We start from the raw sequence: 21,001 nt of genomic DNA, 5'->3' as shown, positions 1-21,001 counted from the left end.
TCGGTTTGGCCAGAGCCACACACATATTTAAAAAGGTATTAGCAGTGATCAAAGCACAGGGAATCTCAATTGCCCCATATTTGGACGATATTTTGGTCCATGCTCCATCCCTTTCTCTGGCTCCTGCTCATACCCACAGAATGGTCTCTTTCCTTCAGGAACATGGATGAGAAATCAATGTCCCCAAAAGTTCTTTATCACCAGCCACAAAGTATTTTTTCTGGCAGTGATAATAGACTCTGTTCAAATGCACTTGTTTCTCACAGATACTAGTAGAATCAAACTTCAGTCTGCCTGTTGTTCCCTACAGATGGCTCATTCTCCATCTGTAGTGTAATGTATGGAAGTAGTGGGTCTGATGGTAGCAGAGTCAGATGCAGTACCTTTTGCTCGCTTTCATCTTCACCCCCAATTTTTCATGCTTCAACAGCAGTCTAAGGATTGTTTGCATCTGGAACAGCAAATAGAGCTCAGTTCTTCAGTCTATCTATTTGACACTTGGAGCTTCCTTTATTCGGCCTATCTGGACTGCAGTCACTATGGAAGGAAGTCTGGGTTGAGGCACTGTTTGGGAGTCCCGGAGGGCGCAGGGAGTATGGTCCCCTTAGAGCGAGGTTACCTATAAACATCCTAGAACATTGTGCAATTCTTCGGGCCTTTCAGTCTTGGCCCCTTCTCAAACAGGAAAAATTAATTTGGTAAGACAACGTCAACGCTGTGGCGTACATCAATCATTAGGGAGGGACTCAAAGGAAAACCACTGCACCCTATCTACCATTCACATTCCCAAAGTGAACAGTTGGGAAGCAGATTACCTAAGTTGTCAGTCTGTCCATCCAGGAGAATGGTCTCTTCATGAAGACATGTTCAATTAATTAGTCCTGAGCTGGGGCCGTCCAGAAATAGATCTAATGATGTCCAAATTGAATTGCAAACTTCCGGTTTATTGTGCCAGGTTAAGAGATCCAAGAGCTCACATTATAGATGCTCTAGTCTGTCGTTCGAACTTTCGTCTGGCATATCTATTTCCTCGGTTTGTTCTTCTTCCTAGGGTCATTGCCAGAATCAAACAGAAACCGGCTTCTATGATTTTTATAGCTCCGTTGTTGCCCACCAGAACTTGGAATTTAAACCTAATTAAGATGTAATCTCTTCCTCTGTGGGTGCTACCCCTAAGGAAAGACCTGTTGTCTTAAGGACCCTTGTATCATCTGGATCTCTGATCTCTGAATTTGACAGCGTGGCAGTTAAACGACTGGTTCTTAAAAACAGTTATCTCTACGCTACTGCAAGCCAGAAAGCCTGTCACGCAGAAAATGTGTAATAAGATTTAGAATTGGTTCCAGCAAATATGAGAAGTGGTATGAGTAGTTTAGTTACTGAAAAATAATGGTAGCAAACAAGATGCTAAAGGGACATGAAAACCAAACATTTGCTATCATAATTCAGATAGAGCATATCATTTTAAACAACTTTTCAATTTACTTATATTATCTATTTGCTTCCTTCTCTTGGTATCCTTTGTTGAAAAGCATATCTAGGTATGCTCAGCAGCAGCACTACTAGAAGCAAGCTGTTTATTAGTGGCTGCTAATATATCCCTCTTGTCATTGACTTATGTTATATGTTCAGCTAGATCCCAATAGTACATTTCACTTCTGATATCCTTCCACAAAGGATATCAAAAGAATGAAGCACATGTGATAATACAAGAAACATGGAAAGTTGTTTAAAATTGTATGCTCTATCGGGAACATGAAAGGAAAATTCTGTGTTTTATGTTTAATTTGTTTTGACATTTGTTTAGACTTGAATAAATAGAGGTGTTACAGAAGTGTATTGTAATTACAAGGTGTTTACTGTCCCTTTAAGCTGGAGAATATTAAGGTTCCTATACAATATACTGGATCAGTTCATTGGACTCAATAACAGATGCATTGGTTTAATCAGTGTTAGTTTTGCAGCATATTTGTGACGAACCAAGGTTATCCAACCCTGCCCCAGTCACTTATTTGGCACAGAAAGGGTTATCAGACCCCTTCTACTCTCACTAATATGTCACAATCTAGCCACACCAGGCCAGCTTGTGATTTAGTTCAGTGGGTGCAAGGGTTAACAACACTCTCTAGTCTGTACTAGACTTAAAAGAAATGCCCAAACTCCCCTTTAATGCCACCCACACTAAACTAACAGTGCTGCCACCACTTATGATTTAGTAAAGGGAAAATCCTAAGGAAAAACCCAGCCTTGCACATTAACTTTCTGAGTACAATTTAGCATAAAATAACCTAAATTATACAGTTCTAATATTCCAGTCTCTTTCAGCAACGTGGTTCAATTATTAGACAAAGGCCAAACTTAATAAAATAATTATTTATTATGCCAAAAATATTATGCACAATGCATTATTAATAAAAAGTTGTTACAAATAAAATTACAAATTAGCAAACAGGTTAAAATAAAAAGGGAGAAAAACAGACTGAATACTTTTCTAGTTTCAAGATCTGTGCCAGGGGCTGGCATGAAAGCAATGGTCCTTACCCTGTAGAGCAGCTCCCCTTGTAAGAATGACATCTCATAGCTGAAAAATAAGATTCTTATACCTATTTTCCATAGATCAGGTTGCCTGACCACACCCTCCTGGGCGGGCTAAGAAACCTCCCTGTCTTTAAACACATATAGGCATTATTGCCTTTTATTGACCTCATCAGGATATGGGGGAAGCACTGTGGTATCTCTGGAGCTGACAGATTGACTCAATGCATACACAATAACAGTTGGAGGAAGTTTTTTTTTTAGAAACTATTTATGAGGGGTTCTGGCACATCAAAGAAAACACAAACAAACCCAGTACACAGCTATTTTTAAAAAACAAACAACTGTTCTTAGTTCACAACTAAGCAGAATTAACCCCTTCTCAGCTAACTCCTGAGGTATTCGTGACACCTCTCCCAATAAGAGACTTAAAAGGGGGTGGCTACAAGCCACTCCAGCTGCGTATCAAAGAGGACACTCCTCCTGGCGTGAAAGACCATCAGCGTTACCATGCATACTGCCCTTTTTATGTTGGATGGTAAACTCATGTTGTTGTAGAGCTAGGCTCCACCTGAGGAGTTTACAATTTGAGCCAGCTACCCTATGTAACCAGTGTAAGGGGTTGTGGTCAGTTATCACTGTAAACTGGCGTTCATACAGATAAGGCTGTAGCTTTTGCAAGGCCCAAACTATAGCAAGGCACTCTTTTTCCACAGTGGCATATGCCACTTCTCGTGGAAGTAATTTCCTGCTGAGGTACACAATGGGGTGCTCCTCACCTTTCTTATCCACCTGACTCCGCACAGCCCCTAGCCCATAGTTGGAAGCATCCATTTGCACTACGAATCTCCTGTGGAAATCAGGGGCTTGTAGTATAGGAGAGTCCGTAAGGGCAATTTTCAATGAATTAAAAGCCCTGTCACACTCAATGGTCCATTTGACTGTTTGAGGTAGGCTTTTTTTTGTAAGGTCTGTTAGGGGTTTGGCTATGGTACTATAGTGTGGCACAAACTTTCTATAGTATCCTGCGGTACCGAGGAAGGACATAACCTTTTTCTTTTTCTTAGGGGTGGGCCAGGCCATTATGGCTTCAGTTTTACTTAGCTCGGGGCGCAGTACCCCTCCTCCCACCAGGTGACCCAAGTACTGGACCTCCCCATGCCCAGCTGACACTTATCTGGTTTTATAGTTAGCCCAGCAGTGGCTATTCGGTCCAATACACTGGCTAAATGTGTGAGGTGTTCCTCCCAGGTATCACTGAACACTGCAATATCATCCAGGTATGCAACAGCTTGTCCATCTAGCCCCTCCAATAAGTGGTTAACTATCCGTTGGAATGTGGCAGGGGCATTTTTCATTCCAAAGGGCATCACTTGGAATTCATACAACCCAAAAGGAGTGATAAAGGCAGACCTCTCTTGTGCTTCTGGGGTCATAGGGATCTGCCAGTATCCCCTGCTGAGATCCATGATGCTAAGAAACTTGGCCCCTGCTAGCCTGTCCAGTAGCTCATCTATGCAAGGCATAGGATAGGCATCAAATTCAGTCAATAAGTTTAGCTTTCTGTAATCTACACAGAACCTAGTGGTTTTGTCCTTTTTGGGGACTAGTACTACTGCGGAGGCCCAGGGGCTGTGGGACTTGCAAATCACTCCCAGCTCTAGCATCTCCTCTATCTCCCTTTTTATGTCAGCACTGACCTGCAAGGATACCCTGTATGCTGTTTGTCTGAGGGGATGGTGATTCCCAGTATCTACATGATGTGTGACTAAGTGTGTCCTGCCAGGCTTCCCTGTGAACACGCTATAGTAAGGCCTAAGCACCTCAGACAGCTAATGCCGCTGATCCCCAGTTAAGTGGGCACTAATCTGGGCAGCTTCTAGGGTGTTGTTTTTTCTGGTTGGGGCCAGTAAATCAACAAGGGGGTCAGTCTCATGTTCTTCTCCAGGCAAACTACACACAGTTAACACGGTGGGTTCTCTGTCATAATAGGCTTTTATCATATTTACATAATAGATTTTCTGCCTTTTACCCTCCTCATCCAGAGACACCACATAGTTCACATCATTCATTATCTTTAGTATAGTAAATGGACCCTCCTAGGCAGCCTGTAGTTTGTTCTGTCTCATGGGTATTAAAACAAGCACTTTCTGTCCCACATCATACACTCTCTCCCTGGCATTCCGGTCATACTACTGCTTCTGCTTAGACTGGGCAGCCACTAGGCTATGCATTCTGCCCCTGAACCTTATTACATAGTCTACTACCGAGGTCTCTTTTGCACCCAATTTCCCTTCCCACTCCTCCCTGATCAGATCAAGGGGGCCACGCACTCTGCGTCCATATAGGAGTTCAAAGGGGGAGAAACCAGTGGATTCCTGGGGCACCTCTCTATAAGCAAATAGGAGGTGCGGCAGGTAACGCTCCCAGTCCTTCCCCTGTGACTCCACAAAGGTTTTGAGCATCTGCTTCAGGGTCCCATTAAACCTTTCACAGAAGCCATTGGTCTGGGGGTGGTATGGGCTAGTCACTAGGTGTTCTACCTGCACCTTTTACATAGAGTCTGCATCAGGCCAGACATAAATTGTGTGCCCTGATCAGTTAGCATTTCCTTAGGGAAACCTACCCTTGCAAAGATACCCAATAAAGCATCAGCCACTTTATCAGCCCTGATAGATGACAGGGCCACCGCCTCTGGGTAGCGGGTCGCATAATCCACTACTGTCAGAATGAATCTTTTCCCTGAACTGCTTGGGATAGCTAGGGGCCCTACTATATCCACAGCCACCCTCTCAAAGGGCTCAGTCACTATGGGGAGGGGAATTAAAGGGGCACGTCCAGGTTTCCCCACTTTCTGACATGCAGGATAGGAGCGACAATAATTAGCAACATCAGTACCCATCCCCGGCCAATAAAAGTGATGGGACAACCGGGCTTTGGTTCTCTGTACCCCTAGATGTGCTGCCATAGGAATTTCATGGGCCACTCCCAACAGTTGCGCTCTAAACTGTTTAGGTACCGCTAACTGTCTCTCAGCTAGCCAGGGATCCTGTCCCTCCACTGGAATGGACTCTCGGTACAACCTCCCTTTTTCCCAGTAGACTCTCTTTATCAGAGTCAGCAGGCAGCTGCCTAGCTAGGTCCCTGATCTTCTCTAGTGTGGCATCGGTCCCCTGGGCCTGCTGAAAATCCTGACTCTGACCAATTATTAGTGGCTGTGCTGTTTGAGGCCCCCCACCTTCCTTATCAGTGTTCTCCCCTGGGTCCTCGGGCTGAAGCACCCCCTACTCCCTAATCTGGGCAGACTGCTGTCAGGTCACCACTGATACAGAGGGGCCCTCCCCCTCTGGCACTACTTCTACACACTTTTGGCACTTAGGGATGATTGGTTCACACACCAACAGACTGTCATTCTCATTCAGCTCACTCTCTCTCTCTCTCTCTCTCTCTCTCTCTCAGTGCATCCTCCCATATTTTCACAGGGCCCTACAGACATGTCTGGTTCAGCTAAAGGCTGTGTCACACACACACCCTGCCCCCCTCCCCTTCAGCACATATCTGGGCATAGTTAAACATGGTCTATTGTACATTAGGACCCCTTTCTTGTTTACCTAGGTCACAGGTATCATGATCAGGTATATACTGTGACAATAATCTACCCAAATCAGTACCAAGCAATACATTTGTAGGAATATTATCTGACACTCCCACATCTCTTAACCCTCTTCCTGCTCCCCAATCTAGATATACTCGTGCCATAGGCACTGCAGGTTGTACTCCCCTAATCCCTTTTACTGCTAGAGTCTTTCCAGGGATAATGTCCTCCGAGCTCACTAGCTCTGGACGCACAATAGTCACTTCTGCACCCGTGTCCCTAAGCCCCAATGTTACCTTATCTCCAACAGTCACAAGTTGTAGGTTCTCATTGGTACTTTCCTCTGGCCGGGTTACAAACAAAACCGAAGATGATAATCCTGAGGAGCGGCCTCCTTCTGCTGATGCTGAAGGTTTCTTCCTCTCTGAGCAGTTAGTGCTGATGTGACCCATTTTTTGACAAGCAAAACACTTGCGGGTATCTCCCTGCCCAGGTGCAGCACCCGCCCCTCCTTTCCCAGAGGGAGCAGACACACTAGACAAAGGCACAGCAGGTTTTGTGAAGGGGGGTCATGCAGCAGCTCCTTTTCAGGTGGATCCCCCCTTAGAAAAGGATTTTCTCCCATTCCCTGGGGACCTGTTGGCTGTGTAAAAATCAGCCAGCTCATCAGCTTTCAATGCTGTTATGGGTTTACGGTCCAAAACCCATTCTTGAACTTCTGCTGGGCACAGCTGCATAAATTGCTCCTTCACGATCAAATCTTCCAGCTCCTCCATAGTGGCAACTTTTAATCCTCTGACCCACTGTTTAAAGGCTGTCATCAAGTTCCCAACAGCTACAGTATAGCTCTCTGACAAACCTTTCTGCAGAGAACGGAATTTCTTCCTGTACACCTCAGGAGTAAGATTATACCTCCTCTGCAGTGCAGCTTTAATGGAATCATAGTCCTGATCAAACTCTGGGGGTAGTTCAGCAAAAGCCTCCAGTGCAGGACCTTTCAGGCCAAGGGTAAGGTACTTGGCCCACTGCTCCCTTGGCAGCTGGAACTATCTGCAAACTTTCTCAAAGCTACGCAGGAATACATCCACATCGCCATCTTTCTCCGGAGTGGGAAAATTCTCTGCATGCACTCTGGGAGCAGGTGGGTCTCTAGGTTCACTAACAACAGGTGAGACCATCCCTCTCTCCAACCGTACAAGCTGTAGCTGATACTCTCTCTCAGCCTGTCATTCAGCAGCCTGTCTCTCATAAAATTTGGCAATCAGCTCCATGCACAAACTTGCATCCAAGGAGCCCATATGTTTCAGAGAAGTTTGCAAATAACAGTCCAATGGATCCTCAGATCCTGATGAATCACTGCCCACAGCTGCAGATACCTCTCCTGAGGCAGCTTGGCTGTTATTATATTCCAAATGAGCTTGTATTAGTCCATCTTTGTTCTTTCCACGTGTTGGAATATCACGCTCCTGGCATAAGAGTGCCAGTGTCTGTTTAGTTTGCTGCTCGTATGACTCTATAGCAAAAATAAAATAGAAAAGAAAAACAGAGAATAGGGAAGGGGACTGTTTGCAATGTGTGACTATATAATGCACTGAGTTTTAGCCTTTGGAAATTGTAAGAAACAATTTCTTTAAGTACCGGGACTTTCACACTAGCAAACCCACAAGAACTAAAATCTAATAAAAAAAAATGATCTACACCACTGCCCACCAATTTATGACGAACCAAGGTTATCCAACCCTGTGCCAGTCACTTATTTGGCACAGAAAGGGTTATCAGACCCCTTCTACTCTCACTAATATGTCACAATCTAGCCACACCAGACCAGCTTGTGATTTAGTTCAGTGGATGCAAGAGTTAACAACACTCTCTAGTCTGTACTAGACTTAAAAGAAATGCCCAAACTCCCCTTTAATGCCACCCACACTAAACTAACAATGCTGCCACCACTTATGATTTAGTAAAGGGAAAATCCTAAGGAAAAACCCAGCCTTGCACATTAACTTTCTGAGTACAATTTAGCAGAAAATAACCTAAATTATACAGTTCTAATATTCCAGTCTCTTTCAGTAACGTGGTTCAATTATTAGACAAAGGCCAAACTTAATAAAATAATTATTTATTATGCCAAAAATATTATGCACAATGCATTATTAATAAAAAGTTGTTACAAATAAAATTACACATTAGCAAACAGGTTAAAATAAAAAGGGAGAAAAACAGACAGAATACTTTTCTAGTTCTAAGATCTGTGCCAGGGACTGGCATGAAAGCAATGGTCCTTACCCTGTAGAGCAGCTCCCTTTGTAAGAATGACATCTCAATGATCTCATAAGTGAAAAATAAGATTCTTATACCTATTTCCCATAGATCAGGTTGCCTGACCACACCCTCCTGGGCGGGCTAAGAAACCCCCTGTCTTTAAACACATATAGGAATTAGACCAATATCCTTTTATTGACCTCATCAGGATATGGGGGGAAGCACTGTGGTATCTCTGGAGCTGACAGATTGACTCAATGCATAAACAATAACAGTTGGAGGAAGTTTTTTTTTAGAAACTATTTATGAGGGGTTCTGGCACATCAAAGAAAACACAAACAAACCCAGTACACAGCTATTTTTAGAAAAACAAACAACTGTTCTTAGTTCACAACTAAGCAGAATTAACCCCTTCTCAGCTAACTTTTGAGGTATTCGTCACAATATTGTTTTAATGGATCTATCACATACTTACGTATTTTGGGTCCAAAAAGCTGATTAAAGAATTCTTCCCAGCTGTCCATCTGCAGCGTTGCATAACTTCTGAATGACTCAGAGGGAGAGAAGCCTTGGCATTCTTTCCATGTTGGCTGCTTTTGGAACTCATACGGCCAATATTTGTTTCCTAAAGACAAGAATAATTATTTTGTATCTTCATATATTGTCCAGGCTGTGTTATAGATACAAGTAGAGGCTAAGTATTGGGATTTCTTCCAGTTCAACACACGTTTATGCAACTAGAAAGCAATAAACTCCAGCATTAAAAACTAGTATATTCCCTTTTTTGTTGACTTCCTGATATTGGCAATTTCAATAAAATTAAATTGCGATGCAGATTTAGCAGTAATGGAATGGCAAATATTTTCTATGACTGGTAAGTGGTAATGAATATTGCTGGGGCTACTAGGGACTAATACAATAATACAATAAGAGCTTTATTATATGTAAAATAGCACCATTTATGATTATCCATCCTAACTCATGCTATAAATAGTGTTGAATATGTTGAAAAATTTCCCTTTTTTGTTATACCCAGGGCATTATTTATAGCGAGAGCAACATCACAATAATGCTTTTGACCTGCCAAGTGGTTTTTCTTTAAGTAAAGCTAAGGACATTCTACCTTATAGAACCAGTCAACAAATATCATAGCCATAACAACTGAATACCTTACCATGTAACTGAACCATTTTACTTTACATTTTCGCCATTTGTGGTAAATGTGGAACAATATATCACAAAGCTCTCTGTTAACCCAAAAAGATTATTATGCCACAAAGAGGAGTTACCTTTGAAGAAATAAACCTTTTCTTTTCCCTTGTAATTATTTGCAGGCAGAGCAAAGGCAGCGTCAATAGAATTGGGGATGCTGTCAAAGCCAACATCGATGTCACGCGGGAAGTCATCATCAAGGACGCCATCAGAAAACCTCCAATATTTATCTCCCTGAGAAAATGTGAGCAACAAAAACCCTGGTAAAAATGCTTAATAATTATCTAACCATAAAGTAAAATTTACCAGGCACTACTATACTATATAAAACTACTATTCTATATTTTAAAAAAATCATATACTGTTTAACTTAAATTTCCATCAAAATGTTCCACAAAATTAATTTTCCTAAAACCAAATAAAACTATACCATTTAGTATGCTTACTTTAGTCACAAACATTGTTGCAAACACTGCTGCTATAGGGTGTTCAAGTAATGTCCTCGCTACTGTACTGTTTTCTTTCCCAACAGAATGCAATATTGTTCAGCTATACATAAATTTCTTTTTACAAATCATATTTAAAGAAACATTAAAGGGACTGTTTAAGTCAGAATTAAACTATCATGATTCAGATAGAGCATGTCATTTTAAACAACTTTTAATTTACTTCTGTTATCAAATTTGCTTTGTTCTTTTGGTATCTTTTATTGAAGAGTAAAACTAGGTAGGTTCATAAGAGCTCAGAAGAGTGCATGTGTCTTTAGTACTCTATTTCAGCAGTGTTTTATAACATTATTTGTAGCTTTATTATACAATGTTGCAAAATCATGAAAGTTTAATTTTGACATTACTGTCCCTTTAAAGTATGTAAAGTTGTTGTTTTTTTTAAGCATCAGCAAAGATTCACATCATTACAAACGATCTTGGTACAAAATAATTAGTTTAAAAACATTTTCAAACTGTTAGTGAAATATGCATTGTTTTCCAGCAATAGGACACACCCCTTGGAAGGACTTTTGCATGTTGTTTATCATCTTACTTCCTTTGTTGTGGCCAATTAGGAGCAGAGATAAACAACATCCTGCATATATCACCCAATCATTGGGTAGAAGCATGTAGGAATGTCAGTTTTCTGAATTCCACAGAATGCACTCCAGCTTCTCTGGGGGAGTGGAAAAACTACAATTTTCACAGTTAATGGGACCTTATACACTAGATTTTTCATTGCATAAATGTTTTGTAGATGATCCATTTATATAGCCCATACATGTTTCTTTTTTTTTTTTTTTTTAAATGGATAGTTTTGCTTATTTTTAAATAACATTGCTCTGATTTTCAGAATCCTAACCAAGCCCCAAAGTTGTAGGAGAATACTGATGTATACCTACTCCAGCTTGATTCTGTTTGTGTAAAGAGTCTTTTCATATGCAGAGGAAGGCGGTGGGGGGAGTGTCTGTTATTTCCCACTTGCAGTGGGTGTTCCAGTTACCTTTTTAACAGAGCTAAACTGGGAGCTTCTATGTAAAGTTTTTAAACGGTTTTATACTGAATTTTTATATCAGTATCTGTGCATCTTATTCTTTATAGTAGTGTCTATTACATGCAGTTACATGAAAATTGGTGTATACTGTCCCTTTTAAATTACAGGAAAAGCATCCAAAATAAATAATGATTGCATTTTATGGAGAATACAATTTTGAGTATTTCTTTTAACAAGTAAATATTACACCGCTCTTTCCCTTTTAGGAATAGTTCATTTTTATAAAGATATTTTTACATTTACATTTAAAAGGTAATTTTTTCTCAAGTAAGAAGTTTATTGTTTTGACTATCCACATAATATCCAGGTAAGATATACTAATTAATCAATTAACTAGAATTAACATACTTCCCAATAATCATGTGCATTCATTTTATTTTCCACATAGCAAAATAGCGAATGAATACTGACAAAATTCGTGCATAGGATCTGCTGCGTTAAGCCTTCTATTAGCAAGTAGTTTCCTACTGCTGACTTTGAGACACTTAAAAAAACCCCCAAAATAACTATCTGAATACTATCAAAAAATACTGTCTGAAGGGAAAATAAATTCTAAAATATTCTATGGCTATGCATATGAAAGAAAACTATTTGAATATTATTTTTAAGTTGATTATTTTGTTTTTGATGCTGACAGGAAGGGTATGTCTGTCTACAATAAGAGAGATTGCTTAATAGATGATAAGCAGAATGACTTTTGCTTTATTGGTGGATATTGGATAATGACACGCCTCAAAAGCATAAAAATGTTTTACAAAAAAGTAAAATTGAGCTGCAATAATAGAGTGATGCTGACCTTTCACCTTTTAAAAACCCCTTTTGCATTTAAAAAAAACAACCAAACAAAAAAAAAAAAACAATTGCTATTAAAAAACAAACAAACTACCATTCATTTAAAAAAAAAACAACAAAAAAACATTACTGTTTAAAAAACAACCTAATATTACTTAAAAAAAAACCCTAACATTACAAAAAATAACAAACAAATTACCAACAAGAGTTATGCCTATTATAATCCCCCCAAAAAACAAACCACAAAATAAAAAATAAATAAAAAAAAATATTTTAAAACTAAACTACAAATATCCCTTAAAAGGGGACTTTTGTAGGCCATTCCCCTAAAGTGAACCAGCTCTTTTTGTGAAATAAAAACCTTACACCATTTTTTTTATTTCACAAAAAAAGTTGTTTTTATTTTTAAAGGTAAAGTTCAATTTTTTTTTCCTTTCACAGGTAGGTTTTGATTTTTTTTAAAGGTAGTTATTTTTTTTTATTTTTTTTTTTGGTAAAGATAGGGTTAGTCTATTTTGGGTTATAGATGTTAGAGGTTTACTTTGCGTTGGGGGGCTGGCGGTTTTGCGCAAACAAAAACGCGGTTATTTGAAAAGTGCGCCACTCGTTTACACTCCTCGTGCTAATGATAGCTCTCCACTCGTATACTAGGCCAAAATAATCAACAAATCATATGTTTGAACTGGAAAACATTTTCATTAATAAAATATCACCTGAATTTGAATTAAAGGAACAGTCTTGACCCAATACATAATTTTGATTACTTATTGATACATACCAGGGAAGCATCCTAAAACTGGTTCCAAATCTATAAGCTTGTAACAAGTACATGAAACATTTAAATATTTATTGTTTGTTAAGATCCGAAAATGGCCACCAAGCTCCACCCACCTAATGTGTGTATATTTTGGTATGTTAAGTTTCTCCAATCACGATTGACTCAAATAAGTTTTCTTACTCATACATACTGATTTGTGCGTGTTTTATTTGAAATAGCTAACTGAAAAATATTAAACGTGCACTGCTAAACTATCATACAAAAAAACAGCTAAATGGACAAGAAGAAAGCTGTGCGCAGAGTTTTGCAGCCAATTTCAACTGCTATCAAACCATGATTATTTAAAAGTTTCATGTTCATCTTACAAGCATATAGATGTGGAACCCGTTGCAAGATGCTTGTCTAGTAGGTAACAATAAGTAATGACCAAATGTCTTATGACCAATAATCCTATATCCATAAAGAATAAGTATTGGGTCTAGACCACTGGTTTATAAACCTGTCCTCAGTCCTCGCTAACAGGCCTCATTTTGAGGATATCTGAACTGGGCACAGGTTAAATAATAAGCTGAGTCATAAACATGGTTATTTTACCTGCTCTCATCCAAGGTAACCCTGAAAACCTGGCCTGTTGGGGAGGCTTAAGGACAAGTTTGAAAACCATTGGTCTAGAGACTGTCCCTTTAATTATTACAATAACGTTTTGGGACTTTATAAAAATGTTAAGCTTTTATTGATTTAGATTCATAAACACTTGTGATGTTGCAGATGGACCTCTGTAAAAAGTTGAAATGAACTGAGCATTACTTACTTATCTTTTACGGTATTTTATTAGTAGACAGTACGCCTGCTGTGGTTATATAGTTACAACTGCAGCACTTAGGGAATAAGCTTGCAATATGGTTTATGTAAACCTCTGTATTTGTAAAATATTCAGGTCTGTTTTGTTACGATAAAGAGAGGATATAAGTTGTTTCCAGCAGTTAGTCGGGGTATATTCTAAAGGCTAGGTCAGGATTTCCCCCTACACTTTAGCCCAGCGTGCAGAATTTATAAAGAGTATATTTCCTGGGATGTACTTCATATTGTGGGTAATGTCTCATGATTTTAGCTGATGAAGTTGTCTTATTTTTATTTTTCTTCAATTGTTTTCAAGGTTTTTTTTGTGCATGTTAGGATAGACTTTTTTAATGGGACAGTGCACTGTAATTTTATTCCTCTAATGTGTTTAAAATGATCTATTTACCTGCTGGTGTGTATTACATTTGTTACAAGCAGATCCTTTGGGGTCGATCCAATATAGATCGTAGTTTGCGGCGCAAGCGAGGGAACCGGCGTCGCCCGCAGTTTCAGCTCGCAACTCGAGCTATCCTATATAAGTCGCCGTCAGATGCTAACGTGCCGTAAGTCTGACAAACCAGCGATGTCCAGAAATCTGCGCAAGTACAAATTTCTGGCGTCGCCAGTGACTTGCGGCACGTTAGAAACTGCCGGCGCCTATAAAACCTGACTAAAGTCTAAAACACCCGCACTGTCTAACATGCCTCCCTAACATAGCCGACAAGTCTAACACGCCTCCCTAACATAGCCCGAGACGTCTAACCCTCTATCCGCTATCCCCCCTCACTATCCTAACAATAAAATATGTATTAACCCCTAAACCGCCGCTCCCGGAGCCCGCCGCAACCTAATAAAATTATTAACCCCTAAACCGCCGCCAGCTATATTAAATCTATAACCCCCCTAAAGTGAGCCCCTAACACCGCCGCCATCTACCTTACCTACCCCCTAAAGTGAGCCCCTACCCCGCCGCTATTTTAAAATTATTAACCCCTAATCTAATCCCCCTACCCCGCCGCCATCTATATTAAATTATTTAACCCCTAAAATACTAAACTATCCCTACCACTAAACCTAAGTCTAACCCTGCAAATAGCCCTGAAAAGGGCTTTTTGCGTGGCATTGCCCCAAAGTAACAGCTCTTTTGCCAGCCCTTAAAAGGGCTTTTGGCAGGGCTTTGTCACAAAGTAAACTGCTCTTTTGCCTACAATCTACATCCCTCTACACCGCGGCCACCTATAATAAATGTATTAACCCCTAATCTAATCCCCCTACACCGCCGCCAGCTATATTAACTATATTAACCCTAATTATATTAGGGTTAATATAGTTATATTATATATATTAACTATATTAACCCTAATTATATTAGGGTTCATATAGTTAATATCGTTATTATAATTATATATATATTAAGTATAATAACCCTATCTAACTCTAACATCCTAACTAAACTCTTATTAAAATAAATCTAATATTAATATTATTAATTAAAATATTCCTATTTAAATCTAAATACTTACCTATAAAATAAACCCTAAGATAGCTACAATATAATTAATAATTACATTATAGCTATGTTAGGGTTTATATTTATTTTACAGGTAAATTGTTAATTATTTTAACTAGGTATAATAGCTATTAAATAGTTATGAACTATTTAATATCTACCTAGTTAAAATAATTACCCAATTACCTGTAAAATAAATCCTAACCTAAGTTACAAATACACCTACACTATCAATAAATTAAATAAACTACAAATATCTATCTAAAAATACAATTAAATAAACTAAACTAAATTACAAAAAAAAAACCCCACTAAATTACAAAAAATAAAAAAAAGATTACAAGATTTTTAAGCTAATTACACCTATTCTAAGCCCCCTAATAAAATAATAAAGCCCCCCAAAATAAAAAAAAATCCCTGCCCTATTCTAAATTAAAACAAGTTCAAAGCTCTTTACCTTACCAGCCCTTAAAAGGGCCTTTTGTGGGGGCATGCCCCAAAGAATTCAGCTCTTTTGCATTTAAAAACATATACAATACCCCCCCCATTACAACCCACCACCCACATACCCCTATTCTAAACCCACCCAAACCCCCCTTAAAAAAGCCTAACACTACCCCCCTGAAGATCTCCCTACCTTGTCTTCACCACACCGGGCCGAACTCCTAATCCGATCCGGGCGATGTCTTGCTCCAAGCGGCAAAGAAGAATTCTTCTTCCGGCGATTTCTTCCTCCAAGCGGCAAAGAAGAATTCTTCCTCCGGCGACGTCTTCCTCCAAGCGGCAGCAAAGTCTTCTTCCTTCCGGCAACATCTTCCATGAAGCGGCATCTTCAATCTTCTTTCTTCGCTCCGCCACCGCGGAGCATCCATCCCGGCCGACGACTGAACGACGAATGAGGTACCTTTAAATGACGTCATCCAAGATGGCGTCCGCCGAATTCCAATTGGCTGATAGGATTCTATCAGCCAATCGGAATTAAGTTAGAAAAATCTGATTGGCTGATTGAATCAGCCAATCAGATTCAAGTTCAATCCGATTGGCTGAACCAATCAGCCAATCGGATTGAACTTGAATCTGATTGGCTGATTCAATCAGCCAATCAGATTTTTCTAACTTAATTCCGATTGGCTGATAGAATCCTATCAGCCAATCGGAATTCGGCGGACGCCATCTTGGATGACGTCATTTAAAGGTACCTCACTCGTCGTTCAGTCGTCGGCCGGGATGGATGCTCCGCAGTGGCGGAGCGAAGAAAGAAGATTGAAGATGCCGCTTCATGGAAGATGTTGCCGGAAGGAAGAAGACTTTGCTGCCGCTTGGAGGAAGACGTTGCCGGGAGGAAGAATTCTTCTTTGCCGCTTGGAGGAAGACATCGCCGGAGGAAGAATTCTTCTTTGCCGCTTGGAGCAAGACATCGCCCGGATCGGATTAGGAGTTCGGCCCGGTGTGGTGAAGACAAGGTAGGGAGATCTTCAGGGGGGTAGTGTTAGGCTTTTTTAAGGGGGGTTTGGGTGGGTTTAGAATAGGGGTATGTGGGTGGTGGGTTGTAATGGGGGGGGTATTGTATATGTTTTTAAATGCAAAAGAGCTGAATTCTTTGGGGCATGCCCCCACAAAAGGCCCTTTTAAGGGCTGGTAAGGTAAAGAGCTTTGAACTTGTTTTAATTTAGAATAGGGCAGGGATTTTTTTTATTTTGGGGGGCTTTATTATTTTATTAGGGGGCTTAGAATAGGTGTAATTAGCTTAAAAATCTTGTAATCTTTTTTTTATTTTTTGTAATTTAGTGTTTGTTTTTTTTTGTAATTTAGTTTAGTTTATTTAATTGTATTTTTAGATAGATATTTGTAGTTTATTTAATTTATTGATAGTGTAGGTGTATTTGTAACTTAGGTTAGGATTTATTTTACAGGTAATTGGGTAATTATTTTAACTAGGTAGATATTAAATAGTTCATAACTATTTAATAGCTATTAGACCTAGTTAAAATAATTAACAATTTACCTGTAAAATAAATATTAACCCTAACATAGCTACAATGTAATTATTAATTATATTGTAGCTATCTTAGGGTTTATTTTATAGGTAAGTATTTAGATTTAAATAGGAATATTTTAGTTTATAATATGAATTAGATTAATTTAATATAAATTTAGTTAGGGGTGTTAGGGTTAGATAGAGTTAATATAGTTAATATAAATACTATAGTAACTATATTAACTATATTAACCCTAATATAATTAGGGTTAATATAGTTAATATATATTATGTAATACCTATATTAACTATAATATACTTAGGGTTAATATAGATAATATAGCTGGCGGCGGGGTAGGTAGATTAAATTAGGGGTTAATCATTTTAATAGAGATGGCGGCGGTGTAAAGGGCTTACATTAGGGGTTAATAATATTAATATAGCTGGCGGCGGTATAGGGGGATTAGATTAGGGGTTAATAATTTTTATATAGGTGGCGGCGGTGTAAGGGGTCAGATTAGGGGATAGATAAGGTAGATGGTGGCGGTTTTAGGGGCTCACAGTAGGGGGTTAGTTTATGTAGATGGCGGCGGGGTCCGGGAGCGGCGGTTTTAGGGGTTAATAACTTTATTAGGGATTTCGGGGGGGGGGGGGATCGCGGTTGACAGGTAGATAGACATTGCGCATGCATTAGGTGTTAGGTTTTATTTAGCAGATCGCGGGTGACAGGTAGATAGACATTGCGCATGCGTTAGGTGTTAGGTTTCTTTTCTAGTTAGTTTAGAGAGTTACGGGGCTCCAATAGTCAGCGTAAGGCTTCTTACGGCTGCTTTTTGTGGCGAGGTGAAAATGGAGTAAAATTTCTCCATTTTCGCCACGTAAGTCCTTACGCTGCATATTGGATACCAAACTGCGCTGGTTTGGTATACCTGCCTATGGCCCAAAAAACTGCGGGCGACGGCAGAAATATACGGGCGTAACTTCTAGGTTACGCCGTATATGTGATACCAAACCAGCGTAAATATTGGCGTCGCCGGCTTTTGCGGGCGACGATTTTTATCGGATCGACCCCCTAATCTTTAGTTTTTGACATAGCTGAGTTTGGCATAGATTACGAGTGGAGCACAATATTGTGCTTTTGCAAGCGTGATATTTTTTTATTCTTTTTAAGGAACTGTGCACTTTATTTTGGTGCAATTGGGGCACATTTCGTTTGATTAACCAGAGGTCTGTTAAGCGCAAAGTAAAACCGCAAGATAGGCCAGAAAGGTTTTGCTGGCCCTCTGGAGGCCGGCCGCCGGTGTTTTAGTGCATCTTTGTGACACCTTATTTAAACATTGTGACATAGCTTCATAGTTCTTATAGGGAGGTTTATTGTTTATCATAGTTTATTATAGCGAGTTGTTTTTTGAAAGTAGCCAGTATGTGGGAATTAGCTGAGGTGTACCAGGGAGGGTGTAGGTTAGACATTACATCATTGTAAGGGGTATTAGGGACTAACTGAGAATTCGGGGGGGGGGGGGGTGATGTAGGTGTAGGAGGTCAGGGTGAGTTAGCAGGGTGGTGCAGGGGGAGTGTAGGTTATGTGTGACGTAGGTGTAGGAGGTCAGGGGGAGTTAGCTGAGCGGTGCAGGGGGAGTGTAGGTTAGGTGTGACGTAGGTGTAGGAGGTCAGGGGGAGTTAGCTGAGCGGTGCAGGGGGAGTGTAGGTTATGTGTGACGTAGGTGTAGGAGGTCAGGGGGAGTTAGCTGAGCGGTGCAGGGGGAGTGTAGGTTATGTGTGACGTAGGTGTAGGAGGCCAGGGGGAGATAGCTGAGCGGTGCAGGGGGAGTGTAGGTTAGGTGTGACGTAGGTGTAGGAGGTCAGGGGGAGTTAGCTGAGCGGTGCAGGGGGAGTGTAGGTTAGGTGTGACGTAGGTGTAGGCGATCAGGGGGAGTAACCGGGGCATGCTAGTGGGATTAGCCTGCACTTTGATTGGGACACATGGACACAAGATCGATATATTCAAATCAGCGAAGTGCAGGTTGTGAGGAGGGTAGTGGCCATGTATGTCTCGCTAGCTATCAGCTGTTGAGACTACATCACGTGTGGTAGTTAGAGTACGTGTAATAAAACATAGGTCCCCACGGCAATAATTGGAGTGTGCCTACACAGAAACTAATTTCAGTTTCAGGGAGCGCACTGCCTGCGCTGTGTAGGCCCACTTTAAATAGGGCCCCCTGACGCAGCAATATGTCGATGAGCAGCTATGTCAGCAATGCGGGTGGTGACGTCACGCTCTCCCATTAACTTCTATGGGAGAGACATCGCCGTTCACGGCATTGCTCGGACATGTCCCTTTTCTTGGATTATCGACGGGGGGTCGTACAGATAAATTCTCAAATGTTTATTTTCAATTGTATGAAAAGTATACAAACAGAGATAACATAAGGAGACATTGTGTGTGTGTATAGAAAGATAATGTAAGGTAAATTAATATCCCTGCAAGCTCAACACATTTACAAAAGTGTAAATATAAAAAAACTGTGCACATTTTATTAATAAAAGGAAAGTTGTTTAAAATTGTTGCTCTATCTGAATCTATCTGAATCATAAAAGTTTAATTTTGACTTTAGTTTCCCTTGAACACTTCAGGTGAGCCAGTGACAAGAGGCATACATGTGCAGCCACCAATTAGCACCCAGCTTCCAGTGCATTGCTGCTCCCAAGCATATCTAGGTATGCTTGCTCTATCTGAATCATAAAAGAAAAGTTGAGTTTCATATCCCTAAATACCATGTACTCACCTTAAACAGATAGGTCTTTCCTTGGCAATTACTGCGAGTGAAGGCAGCATCAATAGGGCCATCTATGCCAAAGACATCCTTAATTAGCTTGGGATATCCATTTAGTACACTGTCTTCATCAAGTCCAAAAACATATTTTCCTGTGGGAGGGTACAACGGGCGTTTTAATTTAGATTATAACTGTATGTGCTTTCAAGTCAAAACAACTGAAAAATGTAGCTGTGTTTAAATTGTACAATTTTATCCTCTGTCTGAATCACAAAATAATTTGTTTGGGTTTCATATCCCATCTTTTCTATCACATATTACCTCGAAAGGCAAAGGTGGTGCCATTTTTTAACTTGGTAAATGCATTAAAGGGTTCCCCACTGCAGGTCTCCTTGTCTTTATCAGAAGGCTCTTCATGCTGATCTGTAGTTGGTTCTGGAGTTGTAGGCTCAGGTGTCGATACCGTTTCTGTGGCACCATTTATCTCTGTAATTGTAGTTGTTTTTTTGATATCAGGGTAGGGGGTTACCACATCATCAACTGAGTTTTCCACTGCAGGAATTCCTGATACAATCTCATAGTATTCATAATCTTCAGGGGTTTCAAATATATCCCCTCGGGTTTCTGAAGAAGAAAAAAAAGCATACAGATGAAAGCTTTTACAGTGTTTTCATCAACAAATTACATTTTATAACCTCATTTATGTAACAGTTTAACCCCCTTAAGGAGCAAAGATATATTATATTTTAAAGATTGATGATTTTTTTATATCTATCTATCTATCTATCTATCTATCTATCTATCTATCTATCTATCTATCTATCTATCTATCTATATCTGGAGTTTAAGGTGTCACTCAGCATTAAACACTAACTACATTTAATGCACCTCCCTCTAATTATGAGTGCAATCTTGCAGGTATATTGCAGGTATCCGAAGATGAATTGCTGCACATATACAAACACACTTCAGCAATGGAATGCAGTGAAAGTTAGATTTCAACACGGTGCCATTAGATGGATGCAGGGAATAACCTCAATACTAAGCTTTTAAAATTACTTTAGTGCCCCTTTAAGAGGACACTGTACTCAAAAGTTGTATGAAAGAGCAGTAAATAAATATGTTGATTTTTTTCTCTTTTTTTCTTTTGCCTGAAGAAAACTGTGAAGTGAATACAGCTGTA

The 21,001-nt window shown here is 39.9% G+C and overlaps 1 protein-coding gene across 1 annotated transcript in view; it reads right to left on the bottom strand.

Annotated features, from left to right (window-relative positions):
- Positions 1 to 21,001, bottom strand: part of VTN (vitronectin) — a 120,490-nt gene that overhangs the window by 29,896 nt on the left and 69,593 nt on the right. Inside the window, exons 3-6 of the mRNA XM_053706206.1 lie at positions 20,140 to 20,442; positions 19,831 to 19,970; positions 9,682 to 9,838; positions 8,868 to 9,017 (exon numbers count right to left, since the gene is read on the bottom strand). Of these exons, the coding sequence (XP_053562181.1) occupies positions 8,868 to 9,017; positions 9,682 to 9,838; positions 19,831 to 19,970; positions 20,140 to 20,442 (750 nt within the window). The remainder of the gene's footprint in view (positions 1 to 8,867; positions 9,018 to 9,681; positions 9,839 to 19,830; positions 19,971 to 20,139; positions 20,443 to 21,001) is intronic.

This window comes from Bombina bombina, chromosome 3 (assembly GCF_027579735.1).
Source record: "Bombina bombina isolate aBomBom1 chromosome 3, aBomBom1.pri, whole genome shotgun sequence".
In the NCBI taxonomy this organism is placed as follows: domain Eukaryota; kingdom Metazoa; phylum Chordata; class Amphibia; order Anura; family Bombinatoridae; genus Bombina; species Bombina bombina.
The sequence above is the reverse complement of the archived record's forward strand: the minus strand, read 5'-3'. Positions and strand labels throughout refer to the sequence as shown.